The sequence below is a fragment of the Meles meles genome, chromosome 7 (assembly GCF_922984935.1).
Source record: "Meles meles chromosome 7, mMelMel3.1 paternal haplotype, whole genome shotgun sequence".
In the NCBI taxonomy this organism is placed as follows: domain Eukaryota; kingdom Metazoa; phylum Chordata; class Mammalia; order Carnivora; family Mustelidae; genus Meles; species Meles meles.
This window is the reverse complement of record NC_060072.1, coordinates 89,442,227-89,463,651: the sequence shown is the minus strand read 5'-3', so window position 1 is coordinate 89,463,651 and position 21,425 is coordinate 89,442,227. Positions and strand designations below refer to the sequence as shown.

Here is a 21,425-nt window from a genome sequence, read left to right as displayed (position 1 = left end):
GCCCTCCCGCGTCCCGGGCCCGGGGGCCGCGATGGCCTGCCGCTCCTGCGTCGTTGGCTTCAGCAGCCTTAGCAGCTGTGAGGTGACCCCTGCGGGCGGCCCCCGGCCTGGGACCTCGGGATGGGGCATCTGCGGGACCCCCGGGCCAGGCTTCAGCTCCCGCAGCCTCACAGGCTGTGAGGCGGCTGGCACCATTGCCAAGGTAACCGTGAACCCCAGCCTGCTGGTGCCCCTGGACCTCAAAGTGGACCCAGCCATCCAGCAGCAGAAGAACCAAGAGAAGGAGGAGATGAAGGTCCTCAATGATAAGTTTGCCTCCCTGATTGGCAAGGTGAGCAGAAGTAGGGGGGGTGGGTCCTGAAACCTAAGGACCTTCAGACCTGGGCAGGTGGCTGAGCGCTGTGTTTCGGGAGGATTGCCCCACCCCTGATCCCAGCCAATGAGGAGCCGGCAGGCAGGCTCTGAACAGAGAGATGGCGAGGGCAGTTCCTGAGCCATCCAGGCAGGCGCTGGGGGAGAAAGAGGCCCCGGGATGGCCCTGAGGGATGTCTGGGTAATAACGTGCTTTGTGGCTTGGGGTCCCTGTCCCCTTCGGCGGACACTAGGGAGGAGCCCCAAGTGTGGCCAGGAGGATTCCCTCTCATGGGAATGGCTGATGGAGACATGGTTTGCCATCGGACTCCAAGGCAGGTGGACAAAGGAGATGAGCTCCCAAGAGTCCACCCTTCTTTCCAGGCCTTGACCCTGCTCAGCTTCTGGAGGTCAGAAGGGTCAGCTGAGCCAAAGGGGTACCCGGGGCCTCCAGAAGGAGGCTTTGGATTAGCTATGTGGAGGTGGCCTGTCAGGAGATAGGCATGCGGAGAATTGATGTTTCGAGTCAGAAGCAGACAGGCAGCCAGGCCTCCCCGGTACCCACATGAGAGAGGGAGTGAGTCCCCAGCACCCAGACGTCCTAGACCCCACTGCCCTGGCTGGCATGCTGGTGTGAGGCACTCCTGCCCATCTCCACCCCAGGACATGGTCTTCAAGAGCTCTGAGAAAGTCCTATTCACCTCCAGAACCCCCTCCTCATTCTCCTCCTCTCCAGATCGGCCCTCCCAGCTCTGCACCCCCTGCCCTGCCCAGAAACAAGGATCATAATAGTAACAGCTGCATCAGCAGCTAACTACATGTCAGACACCATGCTGGAAGATTCACATGTTTCCCTCAGTTTCCCTCAACAACCTTATGAAAGAAGTCCTTTGGTGCCCATTTTACAGATGAGGAAAACTCAACTTCTCCCTCCTACTCAGTACGCCAGAGCCCCATCCTTCTGCCCTCGCTTCAGTTCTCTCCTGCGCATGTCTCCCTGTCTTGGTGTTCCTCTGCATGTTGCTAGGGTCCCCCGTTAGGCAGGCATCCGTGGAGAAGGACAGAGGGAAAAAGGTTAACACGTATGGAGCATCTGCTTGCACCGAGCTCTCTGCAGGAACTGTGCAAACATGTGTCATTAGCCCCCTTGGCCACACTCCGCAGTGGCCATTTCCCCTACTGTAGAGATGAGGAACAGCATCCCAGAGGTTAAGTGCCTTGCCCAAGGTCACACTACCACCAGGAGTACTGTTGGGACTTGAACTCAGGTCTGCAGGTTTGTTTTCCTCTCCCCCTACCCACACCCACGGCGACCAGGGTGGGGGGATGAGGAGGGAAGGTGACAGCTGGAGAAGGATGACTGTTCACTGAGGTGGAACGTTCCCTCCCCCGGCCCCAGCCGGCTGTGTGCCCTAGGAAAACATCCCGCTGCCCTGGGAGGCAGGTCCCTGCAAAGCCACCTCCTCTCGAAACCGCTTTAATCCCTTAAAAGGAATGCTTCATGAGCTATGTAATTTGGCTCGGATGGGTGGCTTTTCTCTCTGAATGCCAGCGCTGATATCACCCTGTGCCTGGGCCATGGGGATGAGACATGTATATAGGCACAGGGAGGGGGCCCAAGGGGCTGGGGTCCGGTGCCCAGGGGCCAGGCCGACGCCCTCTGAGGTCTTTAGCAGAACTGGAGCCTCCCAACCCTAGAGCCTTGGCCTTGAGACAGGTGCTCTTCAGGGTAGGACGCCAGGAGCCATGGATGCCAGCCTCTTGGGGACTCTGATCGCTGGGGCCAAAGAGCCCCAGCTGGTCCACCAGCTCTACAGAGGGGGCTGTTAGCTCAGACTGTTAACTCATGTCCTTCCCTGTCTCCCTATAAAAGCTTCAAGGGCCTGAGGAGAAACCCCATTCCTGGATTTGAATCCTGGTTCCGCCTCTGACCAGCTGTTTAACCTCAGGCAAATTATTTAACCTCTCTGTTTCTCAGTACTGTCATGGGCTGGTCAGGATCAAACGGGATAATTTTTGAAAAGCATTTATGAAGCACTTACCATATACCAAGTGGGTTCTGTTTGTTAAATGAAAAATATCGTCAATGGGCCCAACCCGGGGAGCTCTTGAACCTAGTTGGCCCCTTCCAGGCAGGAGCCTGAGAAGAGGGAGGAAGAGTGGGAGAGCTTCGTGGGTAGGAGCGGCTCACGGGGCAAGATGCCACAACCACGCAGGCCTGGGGGCTCTAGGTAGAGAAGAAACAGACAGGGGCCCTTCAACTCCTTATCCCCTCTGGGCCCTCTGAGGCACCAAGAGAAATCAGAGAGCACCAAGCAGGAGAAGGAGGAAGAGAAGGAAAAGAAAGAGGATTGGGGGGTTGAGCCCCAGGAGTTGGCCGAGGGTCCCTAGAGCGGGGCTGGTTCTTTCCTTTGCAGGCTGTGTTTCCTTAAGCAAGCCACTTACCCTCTCTGAGCTTCACATTCCACCTTCCTGCTCTGCTCCTGCTCTGTACATGGCCCCAAGCTCATGCCAGGACAGGGAGGGATACAGTCCTGAGAGGAGGAAGATCAAGCAGTAGCAGTAGGAGAGGAGGCTGAGGCAGGCAGGGAGAAGGCTGCTGGCTGGACCCTCTCTCCTGCATGTCCAGACCACAGATGGGATGGAGACGGAACAAGAGAAAGGACCACGAGCAGCCCACCCAAGCAGGCTATAAAAAGGGGACCTAAGAGGGGCAGTGAAAGGCCCAGAGACAGCAGGACGGGCACAATGTCTTCCCATGGGCCTGTGTGGCTTCTGGAAGTCACTGGAGCCATTGCGCAGCCAGCATTTGCTTGCAGGTGAACAAACAAGCCCTTCCTGGTGGGCTGGGAGTTTGGCAACTGATAACCACCCCCATGGGAGGAGAAGGACCTGCGCACCCTGGGGTCACCACTCAGGTCGCTACTGCCGGGACTGTGGGCCAGGCATCGGAAGCCTCCCTCCGCGGGGACCCCCCAGCCAGGAGCTCCAGGCTGCTGGGGCTGCTCAGTTCCCAATACAAAAAGCACATCTCCCCCCACCCCGGGTTGGGCCTACTTTTCAGCCTGACGGTGGCATTGGGTCATACGGAGTTCTGTGTTTCCGGGCTTCAGTTTCTTCCCCTGTAAAATGGGAGGCAAGTAGACCAGGGGTTTGCTCTCTGAGGCCCCTCCTGAGTGCCGCCTATGATCTCAGGGGTGGGGGGGGTCAGCCAGAATGGGGAGGAAGGGGACCAAGAGGTGAGTGATCAGCAGCCTTGACAGGTTAGAGCAATTAACTGCTTACCCAGCCCTCCCTAGGCCTTTGTTCCAGATAGGGAGGAAACTTGGGCTGGGAAGGTCCTGGATGGGGGTAAGTTTCCATCCCCACCCACTGAGACAACAAGACACTGCCCCCCCACATACACACACACATGGCAGCAGGGGACAGGGGACAAAAGTGCCCTGTGACTGGACTGGCTGGCCAAATGCATGCCTTCTCCCAGCAGCTAGTACAGAAGCATAGGAAATTGAGGTTAGACTAAGGGAAGAACTTCCTGGTGTCAAGGGTGTTTTGTTGCTTATGGGTGGGGGAAGGAGCCTCAGGTCTCTCCTCTCACCTCACCCTCAGTGTAAACACAGGGCTCTGGCTTGTCAAAACGGAAGGAAGGTGGAGTGAGCAAGTGTCTCCCCCCACTAGAGATCCTTCTCGAACACGCCAGGAGGACAGAAACCCTCCTGATTGCCATCCCTACGGAACCTGTTTGGCTCTGACAACAGCAGTCTGCGGGCTTAGGTTGGCTGTGAGCAGAACGTCCCAGTACAGATGGGAGCTAACCAGGGGAACGACAGCCCACGAAGGCCCTAGCCCAGGATTCCAGCCGGTATTGTCTAATGCATTGTCAAAGGGGACTTTGCAAGGATGGTCAGGTGTCACAGGAAAACCCCAAGAATGTGGGCAGGACAGGAGGAAAGAGGAGGGCCCCTCTGGCCCCCAAATTCAAAAGAAACAGAGAGTCCCTGAAGGTCCAGAGTGGGCAGCGGCCACCAGATGGGCCTGCCTGGGAAGCTTGGCCTCCAAGTTTCCATGGGATCCTGGACAAGTCCCTTGACCACCCTGGGCCCTCACCTCCCCCTCTGTAGATGAAGAGTACAAGCCAGGTGATCTGACTAGGATTCTGGCTCTTTGAGCCGTGATTCCGGGAGCCAGTGCCAGCAGCGGGCAAGGCGCAGCCAGCGGCTTGCTTGTGGTCATAGGGAACATCACTGGGCTGGTCGTCACAACACCTTAGCGCCCACAGGAGCCCTGGCCCCAGGAGCCAGGCCCCAGCCATCTCTCCCAGCTGCCCCTGGCGTGGGCGCCAAATGGTAGGGGTCTCAAGAACAGAGCAGGCGGCTCCCAGTCTGACAGGAAGGGTGGGAGGTCTGGACAAACGAGGAGCAGATAAACTGAGGACCTCGTTAACAACAGCCGGGGGGCTGGGGACTTCTGAGCTGCGATTCTTTCTTTTTTCCTTTCCTTTTCTTTTTTTTTTAATTTTTTTTTTTAATTTCAGTAATCTCTACCCCCAAACCCACAACCCCAAGATCAAGAGTCATATCCTCTTCCGACGAAGCCAGCCTGGCGCCTTTTGAGCTGTGATTCTTGGAGGCTTCCTGCAGGAGGGGAGCTGGGAGCGCAAAGGGAGGGACAGGAAGGATGCGGATGGTGGAAAGGACAGTCAGACGAAGGCTAGAGCCTGGAGGGGACAGGCAGCCTGGGCAGAGGCAGGGGACTCCCCCCCACCCCAGGCTGTCCCAGATTGGACTGGGTAGAAGGCAGGAAAGGACTCAAGAGTGATCCTGGTGGCATGCGCTGGCTGGGCTGGGAGCCTTGGGGGTCCCTGCAGCCTTGTGAGCAGGAGAGCGGGAAGGAAGCAGTTTGAGAGAAACAGCTGTGCCCAGGGCTCTCTCAGTCGTCACCTTCAGGGCAACACGGGCCTCCAACTAGAGACAGAAGCTGGTCCAGGAAGGGCAGGTGGGTCCCATCACCCACGGAGGCTGCAGCCACAGACAGGAGCCCCCAGTTCTGAGGGTTGAAAGAATCTAAACTCCCACTACCCTGGATTCCACACCTGCCTCTGCCACTTGCTAATTTAGTGACCTTGGGCAAGTTTTTTGGCCTCTCTGTAAAATGCAGCCACAACTACCCCTAGCCCAGCAGGTCGTGGGGCGCTAATGAGGCAAAGATGTCCAGCCTCTAGAACAAGGCCTGGCCCACAGTAGGGAATGCATAAACGTTTGCTGGTATTACTGTCCCAGGGCCTGTCCCCAGCTTCCTCCCCCAGGCAGCCCTGAGAGGTGGCCAGGACAGGCCATGTCAGCCCCAACTTCTAGCAGGGGAAACTGAGGCTTGGAGAAGCTCCAAGCCCTGGGTTGTCGGAAGGATTAACAATGAAGGATGAACCAGGCCTTCCCCTGCCGAGCTTCCACGGCAAGATGAGACAAGGCTTGTCAGTTTGGAGTGGGAGGGGGGATGGCAGACAGGCCTCTGACACCCTACGTTCCCTGGGGTCTCCCACCCAAGCCCCAGGCGGACGTGGAGGGCCTGTCATCTCATTGGCACATTCAGCCCCTTCCCTCCTCTCTTGGGCCCTGCTCCTCCCCGAGGAAACCTTGGCTAATTGGGTCCACCCCTTTCTGATTCCCTCCTTATCTTGCCATCTTCTGTGTGAAGCATCAGCAATTGGAGATGAGATCTGGATGTGCCGAGAGAGGTCCCGGGTGGTAAGCTCAGAGCAGATGAGCTGCCCAGGCCCGGAGCAGCCCCCATGCAGGCCCGCAGGCTGGCCCGGCGCCTCGGCGCCCGACCTGTCCACGCCAGGTGCTCTCACGCCAGCCGCTCTCACCGCCGCTCCCCTCCTCTCCCAGGTGCAGGCCCTGGAGCAGCGCAACCAGCTGCTGGAGACCCGCTGGCACTTCCTACAAGGCCAGGACTCTGGCACCTTCGACCTCGGGCACCTCTACGAGGGGTACCAAACACGACTGCAGGAGGAGCTACGCAAAGTGAACCAGGAGCGGGGACAGCTGGAGGCCAGCCTGCTGCAGGTGCTCCAGAAGGTCGAGGAGTTTCGAATCAGGTGGGCTGCGCCCGGGAGGGGTAGTGGGCAGGGACAGAGGGTGGGAACCAACCTGTCCCCAGAGGCAAGGCCCCGGGCACGCAAGCCGGAAAATGAGAAAAGGTCCTTAAAGAACATCTATCTACTACAGACGGGCTTACTGAGGACCTACTGTGGGCCGGCCAGTATTCTAAATACCGGGAGGAGATGGCAGTGAACCCAGAGCCACCGTCACAAATAGTGGCCCTTGCAACTAAGTCAGTCTCATGCTGACTGGCAGCTACGCCCTGCGGTCGCCGGCCCCAGACACCACCGCAGTCCCTGTCCCCTGTCCCTTCCCCTGTGCCCGTAAACACACTTGCTCTCGCCCACACATCCCACTGGTAATGGGAGACTGTCACTGGCTAGAGCAACTGATGGGCTCCTGCCTCAGATACGGTTTGGAAACTTGATCTCGAGTGGGCTGGAAAGGGAAGCAGGAGCAGGCAGGGGACAGAAACGGTGAGGTCTGACGGAATAAAGACACAGTCCCGGTGGGTAATTCCTGCCTGACCTCCATGGGTGCCTTGGGGTCTAGAGAGTTGAGGAAGCCACAGCCCCGGCCTGTGAGGTGCCCTGGAAGGGGTTCACTCCTGGCCTCCACCCCTCACTATCTCTGTGACCTTGGGCAAGTCACTCAACATCCAAACCTCAGTACCCCCCGTGTGGAGCAGGAAGGGTGACGCTGAGCCGTCCTGAGCCTGGCATGAGAGGAGGAAGTGGGGAGCTCAGCCTGGCCCCACACCACCATAAGTGGCCACTCTTTTACCCCCTAGAAGGCTGACAGTAGTCCTTGACCCAGGTTTGCTGAACTGAACTGGGCCCATGGAGAGGCAGACCAGGCCTGGGTCCCTCACAGGAGAGGTGATATCTGTGACCAGACAGCGGGCAAGGCTTCAAGGACGGGGAGGCTGAGATGAAGCAGAGAGGCTATGTCCTTGGGCTCCTTCCTTTGGTCTGGTCTCCTTTTGAGGAGGCCCTCAGCTTGGGTGAGGGAGGGTGGGATGTGCCTGGACCCCTCCTTCCCCTCCCCTCCTCCAGCACTTGGCCCAGCCCCAACACCTGCCCACCCAAGGCGAGGCCTGCAGCCTTGGGAGCAGCCAAGGGGCTGGGGCAGCCTGTCTAGAGCCCAGATCTGGGCTGTGGTTCAGCTTGCCCAACCCCTTTCCACGTGACCTCCCCTGCTCAGGCCACATTCAGAGAAGATGGTCATGTGGCAAGTTCTCCCCACTCTGGGGGCCTCAAATTCCTCATCTGTGGATCTAGTTGGAACTTTCTGGCCAAAAAGCATGATCTGCAGCCCTGGACTGGACTCCTCCTCATGGCTGGGCCCCTCCATGGCCGAGGGGCCACCTCTCCCCCAGACCCGCCCTACTACAGAAACCCACAGGAAACCTCACTGCCCATTCTGAGCTGCCTAGTTTCAATATCCGACCGTGATGAGGGGAATCATGTTAGCAGACCAGAATCCAAGAGTCATTTCACTGATGTCTGGCAGCTCTTTGGTCCTCAAAGAACCAGAGAATGGCTGGATGGGGGCCTGGGATCGTCCTTTCACAGGGAAGGAAACACAGGCCCAGAGAGGGCAGGGAGTTGTCCTGGGTCACAGAGCCATGTGCACTAAGACCATCTGTAACCCCAGCCAGCCACGGGAGGAGGCTGCTTGCATGAGCCCAGCCAGATCACATCCATGGAGAACTTTGTAACTGGAAGTTCTGTACAAACACTACTTGTTGCTTTAATCTGGTTCAGCCTCTTCATTGGCCCGCTGCCTGGTTTCCACCTGTAGCCTGAGCTTGCTGTTTTGGCTCAGGGCCTCTCTTCCCCCTCTCTGGGTAGGAAACCCACCATGTTTGGGAGGGCGGTGAGTTTGGAGGGCTTCTAGATCCACCGCCAGAGCTGGGGAAGCTGCAGCCTGGCTGTGTAGAGCCTGGGGGGCCCCAGGAGCCTGGAGACGCCAGGCCAAGCCCTGACAGGGAGGGGTGTGCTTTGCCTCTACAAGGCCGATGAGATCAGCTTCACTCCCAGAAATAAACAAGTTGGAGCGGGGGGGGGACCCCGGGGTGGGTGTGACAAGCTGAAAAGGGCTGGGAATGGGTTAGGGAACTAGTGGCTGGCAGACTGGCAGGGGATTGGGAGTAGAGTAGAGGAGATAGCATTTACCTAAGTCTCTATAATGATAGAGACTTCTATAGTCTAGATATAGACTTCTAGATATAGACTCCAAAAGGATGTAGCCAGGACCCCAAGGATCATCTAGCTAACCGTTGTATTTACTAAGGATGAAGCTGAGGCCCTCCAAGGGGAAACCACTTGCCCAAGGCCACAGAGCAAATGACTTGGGGGTGTCGTGTACAGTTGTGCAGGAGGTTCACTGGCACAAGAACATCTGGTTGAGGGGGTGAACTAGGGCTGAAATCCAGTGGAGCTGGTGAAAAGGGAAGAGGGAAGGCTATACAAAAAGACTGAAAGGACAGTGAGGGATAGAAAGGAGGTTCGACACCTCAGAGAACACCCCCTGGACAGCTCTCTCCAAGGTCCTGCCCCCAAGCAGGCAGAACTGTGTTATCCAGATGGGAGGGGAGAAGGGGAGAGCCTTGACCACTGGGCTTACACATGGAGGGCCAGCCAGTGAGGGGCTTCTCAGCTTGGGGCTCCCTAGATCCATGCCCCAGGGCACAGAACCCCTCAGAGGCCACCAAATTCCCAGTGGAAAGTCTGGGATGGAAGTGCAGAGAACCACCCACTCTCTGCATGAGGCTTCCCACGGTTCCTCTCCAGAAATGCTAGAGGCCAAGGCTGGTGTTAGCTAGAACAGAGCTCAGGTAATAATGATAGATTTAGCAGGTGTCATGCACTGTTGTAAACGCTCCGTATATTGACTTATATAACCCTCATGACATCAGTGTTGTCATGACCGAGGCACACAAGCAGCTTAGAGCCATGGTCCCATGGCCTATTAGCAAGGAGCCAGGGTCTAAACCCAAGTAGTGAGTTTCTGGAGCTTCCTTGCAAAGAAAAGGGCACAAGTAAAAGCTTCCTGGGCGTTTTGTTGGCTCTGGTAGGCCCCAGACTGCCGACCAGTTCCCCCTGTCCTCCCTCCACACTATGCCCTTGACTGGCACCCTGAGAGCCCCTTGCAGACCCCGGGAAGCCAAGGCTGTGGCCAGGAAAACGTGTATGCTAAGCACACTGAGTGTCAGAGACCCAGTGTCCGGCGGGCTCTCGTCCGCTAGGGTCTGCTCCCCTCAGCTTCTCAGGTAAAGGCTGATAGGAAACAAGGCCTGAGTGATGGCGGGCCCAGCCAGCTGACGTGGGCGATGGGTGACGCTGCCCTTGCCCATGAGGTCAGGGAGCGGGGCGGGCTGGCGGCTGTAATTAGAGCCGCCAGTGATTCAAGCATTCCCTGGAATGGAGGGAAGAAAACAGGAAGCCACAGAAGCCCCACATCCATGAAGGCAGGCAGGGCCGAGGGGGAGAAGTCTGTGGTGACAGACACCCTGCCCGGACAGGGCCAAGAGGTTTGATTAGAGCCAGGGGTTAAGGTCAGAGACCCAGAGATCCCGTCTCTCCTCCAACAATGTCCTCCTTGCAAACACAAGGAGGAGTAGAGCAAGGAGGAGGCAAAGGTAAGAGAGGGAACCCACCCTCGTGGAGGATCCACTATGCACATCTGTCACCGTGTCAGGGTTGACTCTTTCCCCGGGGCCTCCCAGGCTGACCCCCACACATGCACATGCACACACACACACACACACACACACACCCCTAATAGATGGGCGAGCCAATAAAGGAAGGGTGCAGTTACTTGCCCAAGAATACACTGTGGGTCGGTCTGCAACATCCACACTCTCCCCTCGGGAAGGGAACGTGTTGGATGATGTCCTACCAGCTAGCAATGCAGAGGGGAGGGTGGGAGGAGGGAGAGGGTGATCTGTGAGCAGACAGCACAGAGCAGACTCTGCCAAAGGCACAGCTTGTAGGAAATGGAGATTCTTGGGAGAGGAGAGAGGGAAAAGGTGAGAGAACAAAGTTAGGGTGACAGGGCTGTGCAATCAGGAGAGGCTTCCTGGAGGAGGTGGCTATGACAATGAGCCGGGAAGGGGACAGATGCCTCCGGGGAGAGGTCTAGCTGATCATCCGGAAGGAGTGATAGCATGGTGTCATGGGCTTAGAAGGGATGTGTCATAGACAAGGGGCTGTATCTACCCAAGGCAAAGGCCAGTTTTGGTGCACAAGGCACCAAATGCAGCAACAGAGGCCCTGAGCCCCAGTCCAGAAGGGTTAATCATTCCCCAAGCTCCTGCCACCTGTAGCTGAGTGGCCTCTCTTCTCTTTCTCTCTCTCTCCCGCTGCCTCGCTCCCTCTCCCCTCCCAGGTATGAGGAGGAGATCTCCAAGCGCACAGACATGGAGTTCACCTTCGTCCAGCTAAAGAAGGTAGCCAGCCCAACCTGCCCCAGGGGCTCCTTCCTCATGGACCCTCTGCCCTCATTCCCTCAGGCTCCCCAAGCAAAGCCCTCCAAGGCTTGAGTCCCGGGATCACAGACAGACATGGGTACCTGTCCTCGCCCTGCGGCTTCTCCCAGGCACTGAGCTGGGGCCTCCTTGGGAATGACCCCCATCTCCCTCAGGAAGATGGGCACCCCACTCCCACTCTGGGACACCTCCCCGGCACTCACCACTGCTCCCACCCCCAGGACCTGGATGCGGAGTGTCTCCGTCGGACCGAACTGGAAACCAAGTTAAAAGGCTTGCAGAGCTTCGTGGAGCTGATGAAAAATATCTATGAGCAGGTGAGAAAATGAGACCAGCGTCCCATTGAGCCAAGAGCTGACTTGTCCCCAGGTAAGGGATGCGGGGGAGGGAAGGGTGTCTAGCGGGGCATGGAACCTTCAGTAGTCATCACAGACATAACACAGACCTAATGCCCTCCCATCCCCTTCCCACACTGCTGTCAATAACCCAATACATCCCCTCACACCTCCTTTCATGGAGCACAGGCAAATTCCCAAGAGGCCTTATGCTCAAGAAGGACCTATTTCTTGGAATGTGCTGGAGTGCAGAGGGCATGTTGGGTACCCATGCATCCAGGCAAGGGTTGGAAAGTGGCTCGAGAGACAGGGAACCAGCCTAAGAATAGCTGTTCTTTTTTCTTTTTTTTTTTTTTTTTTAGATTTTATTTATTTATTTGACAGACAGAGATCACAAGTAGGCAGAGAGGCAGGTGCAGAGAGAGAGGAGGAAGTAGGCTCCCCGCCAAGCAGAGAGCCTGATGCAGGACTCAATCCCAGGACCCTGAGATCATGACCTGAGCCGAAGGCAGAGGCTTAACCCACTGAGCCACCCAGGTGCCCAAGAATAGCTGTTCTTATTGGACTCATCTCTCCCCACCCCTGCAGCGTAAATGGCAGGCACCCACAGGCCTAGGCTGGACAGTCATGACCTTGGCCTTCCCCGGTTCGGGGCTTAGGCAGGGAGGACCTGCAGTCAGATTCTTGGGTTCCCAGACAATGCTAGCTTCTGCCAGAACAAAAAGAACCTGGTAAATGCAGACAGGGGAGCCTCCAGATATTTTCTAATTGTGTCCCTAAGTCCTCTGCTGAGCCTGGGGGTACAATGAACCCACAAGGCCTAGCACACAGCCAGTGCAGTCCACAGATGGGCCCCGGTGCTGCCTGCATACACTCCCCTCCACTCCACTCTGCCTCTGGGCACCACACCCCCTGTGTCCGGAGGTAGAAGGGTCAGGCTGCCGTTCAGCTAGGAGCAGGCGGGGGGCATGGCAGGACTTGGCAGCCAATGTGCTGTAAACCACTGGTGCCAAACTATGGCAGTGCAGCCAAGATCAGAGCAGGGATCAAAGTCACCACTGCCATCAGAAAGTTCTGCTAAAATGGGGCCCCTGGGTGGCTCAGTTGGTTAAGGTTAAGTGTCTGACTCTTGGTTTTGGCTCAGGTCATGATCTCAAGGTCGTGGGATGGAGCGCCGTGCAGGCAGCCTTTTGAGATTCTCTCTTGTTCTTCCTCTGCCCCTACCCCTGCTCGTTTGCTCTCTCTCAAATAAATAAATCTTTAAGAAAATAAGAATTAAATTAAATTTAAGGTTCTGCTAAAGTGGCCCTCGGGGCTGCTGACCACAGCTTGGCAGCCTCATCCTGTGGAGAGGGAGATGGGGCTTTGTGGCCGCATACAGGCCACTCTGCTTTCCAGCAGGCTCGGTTCCCGGCAGGGTCTTCAGTGGGCCTGAGACCTGTTTGTGGCCATGGAAGGTGGCCTGGCGGAGAGACTAGCACAACCCTGGGGAGCAGCAGGAAGGTAGCCGTTCCAGGCAGACCAGGACATCGGCTGCCCTGAGCAGCTTCCCACCGCTGGCTGAGCCCTCTGGAGGTGAGCAGGGCATGGGGCCTGCTGACTGGCTGGAGAAGTGGGCTAGGAGTTCCTCTGCCCACACTCACTGTGGAGCCAGGCAGACAGCAGTGGGCCCAGTGTTTCAGAATCTGCACTGGGCTCTGTGCACCTCAGCAAGCCCAGAGCCTGAGCTCCCAGCCAGGATCAAGGCCCAGCCGGCATAGAGACTTAACTGGGGATAGGTCAGGCATGGCCAGTGACAGGCCTGGGCATTGCCAGAGGCACCCCTACAAATCTTGGCCCCTGCTCCATCTGGATTTAGCAGCCCTTGGACCCCAATCCTGGCTTTCCTTTTCCATTTCTATGACTTCAGACTAGTTATTTCTCCTCTCTTTGCCTCAGTTTCCTCATCTATAAAATGGGGAGAGTGATGATACCAGGCTCATCAGGTTCTGCTGATGACTACATCCGTTCTTCCATGTAACAAGTGTTTATTGCTCACCTGCCAGGTGCCTGGTTCCGGTATCACAGCCATGAGTGTGATGGGCCAAGTCCATGCTCTCGGGGGCTGCCACTGAGCTAAGAGGGGAGACAGGTAGAAAGCAAGTCAACAAACATCTGAGCAAGATCATTTGGGAGGAGGAAAAGGGCCAGGCTGCCCAGAACCCAGTGATGTGGTCCTGCTGGAGAGGGAGGGGAAAGTCAAGGTCAGGGGGCTTCTCGGGAGTGGTACAAGGGAGGGAAGGCCCAGACTGGGGAGGGCTGGCGGGGTGGAAAGCCAAGAGGGCTTTGGGCAGAAGGAGGACCAAGCTTCTCAGGCAGCAGTGAGTCTGGTGATGAAGGGGAGAGGAAGGAGCAGCTGTGGCTGGGGTCAGCTCATCCCCCACCCCCGAATCAGGGTTTGGGTCTCATTCTCATTGTGACTGGCGACTCCTGGGGGTACTGCGGGGGGTGGTACAGAGAGGGTAAATGTATGGCCCGTGCTGTGTGGCAGTGCTGTGGAGAAGAGGGATTGCTGTGAACGTGGGCTTGCTCGGTGCGCGGACCAGTGATTATTACTCTGGGAGCAGCAAGGTGCCAAGTTGGTGTCAGGTCGTAAGGTTTGTGTTTCTCTCCAGGCACTGCCACAGGCTGAGAAGGCAGCCCTAATCCCGTGGTAAAACAACTCCCCACACCAGTGGGTCTCTAAGCTGGCACTAAGAGAAACAGTAACTGTTTTTCAGTTACACGTGCAACTGTTTTTCTAGTAACCACATTTTTTTTTTAAAGATTTTATTTATTTGACAGAGAGAGAGAGACAGCGAGAGAGGGAACACAAGCAGGGGGAGTGGGAGAGGGAGAAGCAGGCTTCCCACTGAGCAGGGAGCCCGATGCGGGGCTCCATCCCAGGATCCTGGGATTATGACCCGAGCCGAAGGCAGACACTTACGCAACTGAGTCACCCAGGCGCCCAATACAAAAATTAATAGACCCTCTTACAATAGTTTTCCCACATCAAGTCTTCAAAATCAGATGTGCACCTTACACCTGCAACTCATCTCAATTCGGACTAGCCGAATTTCAAGCGCCCACGACCACACAGGGCTTGTGGGACGGAGCAGCTCTCCACAGAGGAAGGTGCCTACCATGGCTGTCTCGGGTGAAAGAAAAACACGGCAGGACGCGAGGAGCCCCAGGAGGGCTGCACGCTCTAGTTTCGACTCTGGAGCATACGCCAGACCACAAAAGTGCGGCTTTTCATGCATTTCAGAAAACAGCCCTTCCCTCTTGCCTGCAGGCATACACGCACGCACACACGTGGCCAGGATAAATTCTCAGACGCCAATGGCCATGGGCTGCTCAGGGCCTCGTTGTATACACTGCAGCCTCCCGGCCAACCCCTCTGCCCCTCACCTCCAGGGACATGAGCTGGCGAGAGGACCCAAGGGCTCACATTTCCCCTCTGCTTCCAAGGTACACGCCAGCTCCCAGGTGTGTCTGGGGCCTGGCTGCCTCCAGCCTGAATGCTACCCACCCCACTCGTAAGCTATTGTTCCGGGGAGACGAGCTGGGAGATCTACCGACAGCCCCCTGCAGCCGGCGCACCTCTTCTTCTCTGCAGAGAGAGCCTGGTGTGCCTAAGCTGCTTGGGTGCCTGCCTTCATGCCTCCAGGGAGGCTGCCCCAGGAATAGACTCCTCGGCCCCTGGACCTCTCCACCACCCCTCCCCCTCCCCCGCCTTTATCACCTGTTACAACAGTAGTATCCTTAGCAACTATTTACTGAGCACCTACTATGTCCCAGGCACATTGGGAAATGCTTTCCAGGTGTAATCTCATTCACTCCTCAGGCAACCCTATAAAGGGAAGGATCATGGTTAGAGCAGCTTGGATTTGAATCCTGGCTCCGTCATTCTGTGAGCTCCAGCACATTCTTTTATCTTCTATCTCTCTATACCTCAGTTTCCCCATCTGTAAATGGGGGAAATGATAGAGCCCAGCTCACTGGCCTGAGGTGGAGGTCTGTTTTGTTACTATATCCTAAAGCGGTGAGAACAGAATCTGGCAGGTGGTAAGTATTAACAGATGCTAGCTGGTTTCAATTCTATAATCATACCTGTTCTACAGATGAGAAAACGGAGGCTCCAAGAGGTTTAAAAACCTAGCCAGGGTTACACAGCTGCTAAGAAGGGGTTAGTATTCAGAGCCTGATGCCATTAATTAAGCATGACATTTCATGGAGCAGCACTAAATCCCCTCTGAGGGTCACCGCCTCCCCTGACCCGGGGACCACGAGGTGGTCCCACACGAGGCCGTCTGCTCAGGCTCCGGCTCTGAAGAGAAGCTTTAAACTTCACTTTGGCTCAGTTCTTGCCGGCCTGGAGGGCCTGTCCCGTGGTGACAGCATGCAAGCCAGCATTGTTACGCCCTCTGCAGCCCAGCGGGGGCCAGCGTGCCTCAACAGGCCTACAGATGCTCTAAACCCTCCGCTTCCTACTCCTGCTCACCAAGCTCATGCCTACCCTACCTCTTTCCAGAAAGGATCCGAGGCTGCTCTGTCTGCTCAGTTTTGCCAATCCCTTCTCCCTGCTAAGAGAAGCCCTGCTCCAGTGCATTCTGACAGGGCCCTGGCCCATAACAAATGCCAACATAACAGTGGCCCTTTTCCTGGCCCATAACAAATGCCAGCTCAGGCCTGGGCTAAAGAACTTTCTCTGGAACTCTCTATGCCCACGGACCGTCCCCATAGCACGTTGACCAAGGAAGCCTCAAAGCTGCATTCCTGAAAGTGTCCACAGCCAAGGCCTGCCCAGGACCCGGTTCCATGCAGTCAATATCAGTCACTGAGGGTGATCCGAGCAGCAAAGGTGGGACATGAGTCTGTAGGTACCATCCACCTCATTCTGCCAAGGAGCCGTGCGTTCCTCCTGCTTTTGCCCAGAGATGTTTATTAAATTCATTTGAAGATCAACCAAAATCCTTCGTCAGGAGACCTCATGGGGCAGCCGGCCACTAGGCTCAGGGTCCTGCCAGCTCTGGAATGGAGACAGGATGCCCCCAGCAGACCTTCGCCCCAAGCTTCCTTTTGCAGGAGCCACTCCTGGTCACCAGGGGTGCGGGTGGGCAGGGTCGGGCAGCCAGCAGCCTAGGGAGGGGCAGCCTTCCTCAGCAGACTTCCACAGCCATCCCTGGGGCTCTAACTGACCCAGCCCACCCTGCAGGGTACAAGCTGGGGGTCAGAGCACTGGCCTTGGCAGCCGCAGACTCCAAAGGCTCAACCCCACACACTCTGTGGCATAAGGCCAGACTGAGGGTCAGCAGGGGGCCCGAAGTCAGCACCCAAGGTCAGAATGCCATCATGAGATGAAAACTGAACTTGGATCTGAGCGGGCCTCAGCTCCAGCTGCCAGGTCTCAGGACATGCACGGGGCAGAAGAGCAGGTTCCACACCAGCCCACCGTGCAGCCAGTAAGGTCCGGGCTCTGGGGACTGCTTCAGGCAACCCAGTGTTTTCAGTACAAAAAAATAGCAAAGAAGAGAGCGGGGGAGAGAGAGAGAGAGATGGAGGCATGCCTACAGAGTAAGAGAGACTTGGAGACATATGGACCGATTGTAATATAGGGATCTTCTTTGGGTCTGGATTCAAACAAACAAGCAAATAAACAAAAGAAAAACCATATATATCACACACACACACACACACACACATAAAGGAGGCAATCAGAAAAATGAGAACGCTGACCAAGACTCGCTGACTGAAGTACTTACGTAAGGGTCAGTGGGAACTGTGAATGCCAGCAGGAGTAATTGTGCGCCCCTCGCTCTCCCTCCCTCAGGTGAGCCCCACCCCCGCCTCCCACATTGCCTGGCTGCTCCCTGCCACCTGCTCACTGTGAAGGGGCAATGCTCAATGCAGCTGCAAAGCTGGGGCTAGAAAGACAGACAGAGGCTCCGGCTCCTGTCTCTTCCCCTCTAGGGGAGTTTGGCAGGAGCAGCAAGGGCTCTGAGGGCCCACTCTGTGCCCACAGCTGTCTCCATATCCTCTCAGTGCCTCCATGTCTTTCCTCTCTGTAACCTGGGGCTGGCGGTCTTGCGGGCCTGGCGAGGACAGTGGGGAGGACAGCGGGAAAGCCGGAGCCTGGCCTGTGACAAGTCCCCTGGGGGAAATGCTAGCATTTTCTGAGCAGAGAGAAGGACAGAGAGGAGGAGGAAAGAGGGATCCTAAAGGATAGGGAGAAATGAAAATACTGAGGCCCCCACGTCTGTGCCCGGCCAGGAGCTGAAGGACCTGGCAGCCCAAGTGAAGGACGTGTCGGTGACTGTGGGCATGGACAGCCGCTGCCACATCGACCTGAGCGGTATCGTGGAGGAGGTGAAGGTGCAGTATGACGCCATCGCGGCCCGCAGCCTGGAGGAAGCCGAGGCCTACTCCCGGAGACAGGTTCGGGCTGAGGGAGGGGGCAGGAGGGGCTGCACGGGAAAGGCTGAAGTCACCTTCAGCTCTGAGCACTGAGAGGGGAGTGGGGAGCACTGCCGTGACGGAGAATGTGAGCGCCCCGCACTGCAGGGGGCCGAGGGACCATGCTTTCCCCATGGGGGAAAGGCCAGCATCTATTCCCCTCAGAAGCTCTCAGTTCTGCCACCCAGTAACAGCAGGCCAGGGGTGGGCCCAGCCAGAGCTGGGTGTTGCCAGGCTGGCCTGGAGAGTGCTGGGGGGCAGAGCAGGAGGAGGGTCTGGGAGGTGAGAGAAAAAAGGAGTCACAAGGGGCGAGGGGCAAGGGTGCTGGGAGGGACACAGTGAACTGTCCCTCACTGTCACCTCCTACGCGCCCTCCAGCTGGAGGAGCGTGCTGCCTGCTCAGCTGAGTTTGGGAACAGCCTCCAGAGTAGCCGCAGTGAGATCGCTGACCTCAACGTGCGCATCCAGAAGCTTCGATCCCAGATCCTCTCCATTAAGAGCCATGTGAGTATCTGCAGGACCCACGCGGGGTGAGGTAGGGAGGAGTGCAAGGGCTCGCTCTCTCTCTCCCACACACACACACTGAGTCCATGAAAGACCCTGGGCAGGTCACTTAGCAGCTCTGTGCCTCAGTTTCCTCTCCTGTCTTCCTAAGATGGCTGTGAGGATCCCATGAGTGTCACAGGTGAAGATGCTCCATAGACTGGCCAGGGCTGTGGGAGTGACACGGAGCCTCACCACCACAAACACCCAGAGCCCACCTCCTCCCTCCCTGGCCTCGGTTCCAGCCAGTGCTCTGGGGAAGGTGCTTGCCCTGTCAGGACAGCTGGGACAGGCTCCTCTGGGCGCTGTGGATCCTCCCTTTTTCAAGGCCTCTGGAATGGATCTCCTTAGGTCTCACTGAATGCCCTCTCGCTGCAAGGCAACCCCCTGCCACAACCAAGAACTCCATTGCTCAGCCCTCCCTGCCCTGTGCACCTCCACAGAGGGCAGAGGCGGGCTCCCAGCCCACTCCCTCCTTCCCACCAGTGCTCATGAGCCTCTTCCCTCTGCAGTGCCTGAAGCTGGAGGAGAACATCAAGGCGGCAGAGGAGCAGGGAGAGCTGGCCTTCCAGGACGCCAAAGCCAAGCTGGCCCAGCTGGAGGATGCCCTGCAGCAGGCCAAGAAGGACATGGCCCGGCAGCTGCGCGAGTACCAGGAGCTCATGAACACCAAGCTGGCCCTGGACATCGAGATCGCCACCTACCGCAAGCTGGTGGAGGGCGAGGAGAGCCGGTGAGGGCTGTGGCCCGGCAGGGTGCAATGAGGGGCCATGGGAGGGGCAGGACTGGAGGGCCACCCCCACACAAACCCAGACTCCCCCTCCATCAGGATACCCTGAGCCAGGAAGACCTGGGATGGTGGCCGACCTCAACCACTTGCAAACTGGGACCTTGGCCCATTCGTCAAATCGTCAGTTTTCCTATCTGGAAAATGGGCTGATCATAACACAGCCTACGGTGGGGAGGATTGATACGATTCTGCAGGCAAATGTCTGTCACAATTAAGTGCTCTGTAAATGTTAGTCATTTATGCAGGGGAGAGGAAACAGAGGCCCAGAGAGGACAAACTGTCTAGCCAGGGTCACACAGCAGGGCAGCCTGGGACTGGGAATAACAACCAAAAATTGCCCTCCACCTGCCATTCCCCAGGGCCCCCAGGCCGAGGGGCGGGTTGGGGGGCTTTAGCCATAGACCCCTTCTCATGCTCCCATTTCCGTCTTCCCCCAGAATGGACTTGCCTTCAGCCTCCATGGTCAGCGTGGTACAGTCCAGATCCAGAACCAGTGAGTCTACTTCCCCAGGGACCATGGCGGGGAAAGGAACATGGTGCTGGGAATCCTGACCCTAAAGGTAACATTTTACGTGGTTCCCCAACCTCCAGCCCCTTCGCTGCCCCACCCCTTATGTTCCCTGTAGCCGCCTCCAAGCCCAGCCTTTCGAGAGCGCCCTCGCGGAAAAAGAAGAACAGAAAAGGCCCTGTGATCAAAATCACCGAAATGTCGGAGAAGTTCCTGTTACAGGAGTCAGAGGTGTCAGAATAAGGCAGTTGGAGCCCAGGAGCCTAGGTCACTCCCCTGCAGCTGGAGGAACTTCAGCTGGACTCAAGCAAGCAGCTTGGAGCCTCTGGGTTGCGCAGGGAGGCAAACCTGATCCTGAACTGAAAGGGGGAGCGTTCAAAACCGGGACTGCTTTTCTGTGGGTGGCCGAGGGTGGTACGGGACTGTCACCAGCTATTAAGAATCATGCCGCTCCATCTCAATATTTCAGTCCTACCCTTCCAGCCTTCTGGCCAGAGGTCTTCTGACTGGAGAAACTGGAACTGGGGATCAGTTTTTTCTCCATCTCCTTTCTCTTCCGAGGCTCCTCCCCAAACAGAGGGCTCTGACCAAGGAACCTTCGACACTTTTCGCCCAACCCTTGCCCTAAACTCGGATATCAAGCCTTACCTTGCCTCTGCCTCAGGACCCAGGCTGGTGCCCTCGCTCACCCAGCCCCAGCCAGCAATGGATCAGGGGCCAAGGAGGACGACCTGGGCACCCTTCCCCCATCTGCAGCTCCTGGGGAGGCTGGGTGCAGAGCACCCCTGGGTTTCCTGCACCAGAGATCTGGGCGCCCCCAGAGACCTGACAGTATTAGGGAGTGAAGGGAGGAAGATCCCCGGGTCTGAGTCCATGGGCCTCTGAGGTCAGCCCAGATGCCTGTACCCCTTCCCTCCTGGCTCCTTCTCCAGAAGCTAATCTTGCCATGATAAACCCCCTGTGAGGAGGAGGCCAGATGGCAACCTGAGACCAGGCAGGGGAATTTGGCCCTTCCTTCTGCTCTCTGCCACCCCGAGGCTCACCACCCTGCCCAGGATCCAAGCTCTCTGCACCCTCCAAACCCCACACCCTCCCCTCTTCCCATGCCTAGGTGTTTCCCAAGCCTGAAATCTGGCTTTGGTAGACCAAGTCTGGAGAACCCCCCAGCCCTACCCCACCACGAAACCCTGGGCCATTTCCCATGAATCCCGCTCTCAGGGTCCTTGCTCTCTCCATCAGGCCGAACAGCCCGGCCCTTCCTTCTATCCCTCCTTGCATTTGCCAGGGAGCCCAGGAACACCCCACACCTGTAGGGTTAGAACCTCTTTTTTTCTTCCCCCTCTGCCCCCTCTTCCCACTAAACCCACTCCCCTCTCCTCACCTCCCCAGTGGGGGGCCATGAAGAAGGCACAGTCCAGGCAGGTCTGGGAGTTTCTGAGCCCTTCTGGTCCAGGCTGGGGAGCTCCAGTGACAACCAAAAAGGAATTCTGCATCCAAAGAGATTTGGTGCTTGGAGGAGCATTCCTCTTTCCTTGTCTCGGCTCTCACCTTTGGGGCTTGCAGGGCCATCCGGGTGGCTCCAGCTGCCCACTCCACTACCCACCCTCTCTCCTTCCCTCCCTGCTCCCTTCCTGTCCCTTGACTCACTTCTCTGCTAGCCCCAGGCTTTGATTCCTTCATCTCTCTTTCCAGGACACGATCCCCCAAGGTCTTGGCCTCGGCAAGGCCTCAAGGTCCTCCATGCCTGTGGGGGGCGCTGAAGGGCTACTGACGCTCGGGCTGGAGGGAAATCGGACATAGACTCATCCCTAAAGTCCCAAAAAGGGTGCTG

The 21,425-nt window shown here is 57.2% G+C and overlaps 2 protein-coding genes across 3 annotated transcripts in view; one reads left to right on the top strand and one right to left on the bottom strand.

Annotated features, from left to right (window-relative positions):
• SMIM41 (small integral membrane protein 41) overlaps nucleotides 1-21,425 on the bottom strand; it is a 92,053-nt gene that overhangs the window by 26,691 nt on the left and 43,937 nt on the right. Inside the window, exon 2 of the mRNA XM_046013226.1 lies at nucleotides 13,318-13,394. The gene's annotated coding sequence lies outside the window, so the exon portion shown is untranslated. The remainder of the gene's footprint in view (nucleotides 1-13,317; nucleotides 13,395-21,425) is intronic.
• KRT80 (keratin 80) lies at nucleotides 17-19,837 on the top strand. Of its 2 annotated transcripts, none has more exons than XM_046013225.1 (9): nucleotides 17-331; nucleotides 6,240-6,448; nucleotides 10,845-10,905; nucleotides 11,166-11,261; nucleotides 17,571-17,735; nucleotides 18,132-18,257; nucleotides 18,809-19,029; nucleotides 19,524-19,579; nucleotides 19,713-19,837. In XM_046013225.1, exons 1-9 carry the CDS (start codon nucleotides 32-34, stop codon nucleotides 19,835-19,837), a joined length of 1,359 nt encoding a protein of 452 aa, XP_045869181.1. In that variant the 5' UTR covers nucleotides 17-31. The 2 variants fall into 2 exon arrangements, with proteins under 2 accessions (XP_045869181.1, XP_045869180.1); XM_046013224.1 differs by lacking the exon at nucleotides 19,713-19,837 and adding an exon at nucleotides 19,678-19,712 and having other exon boundaries at nucleotides 32-331.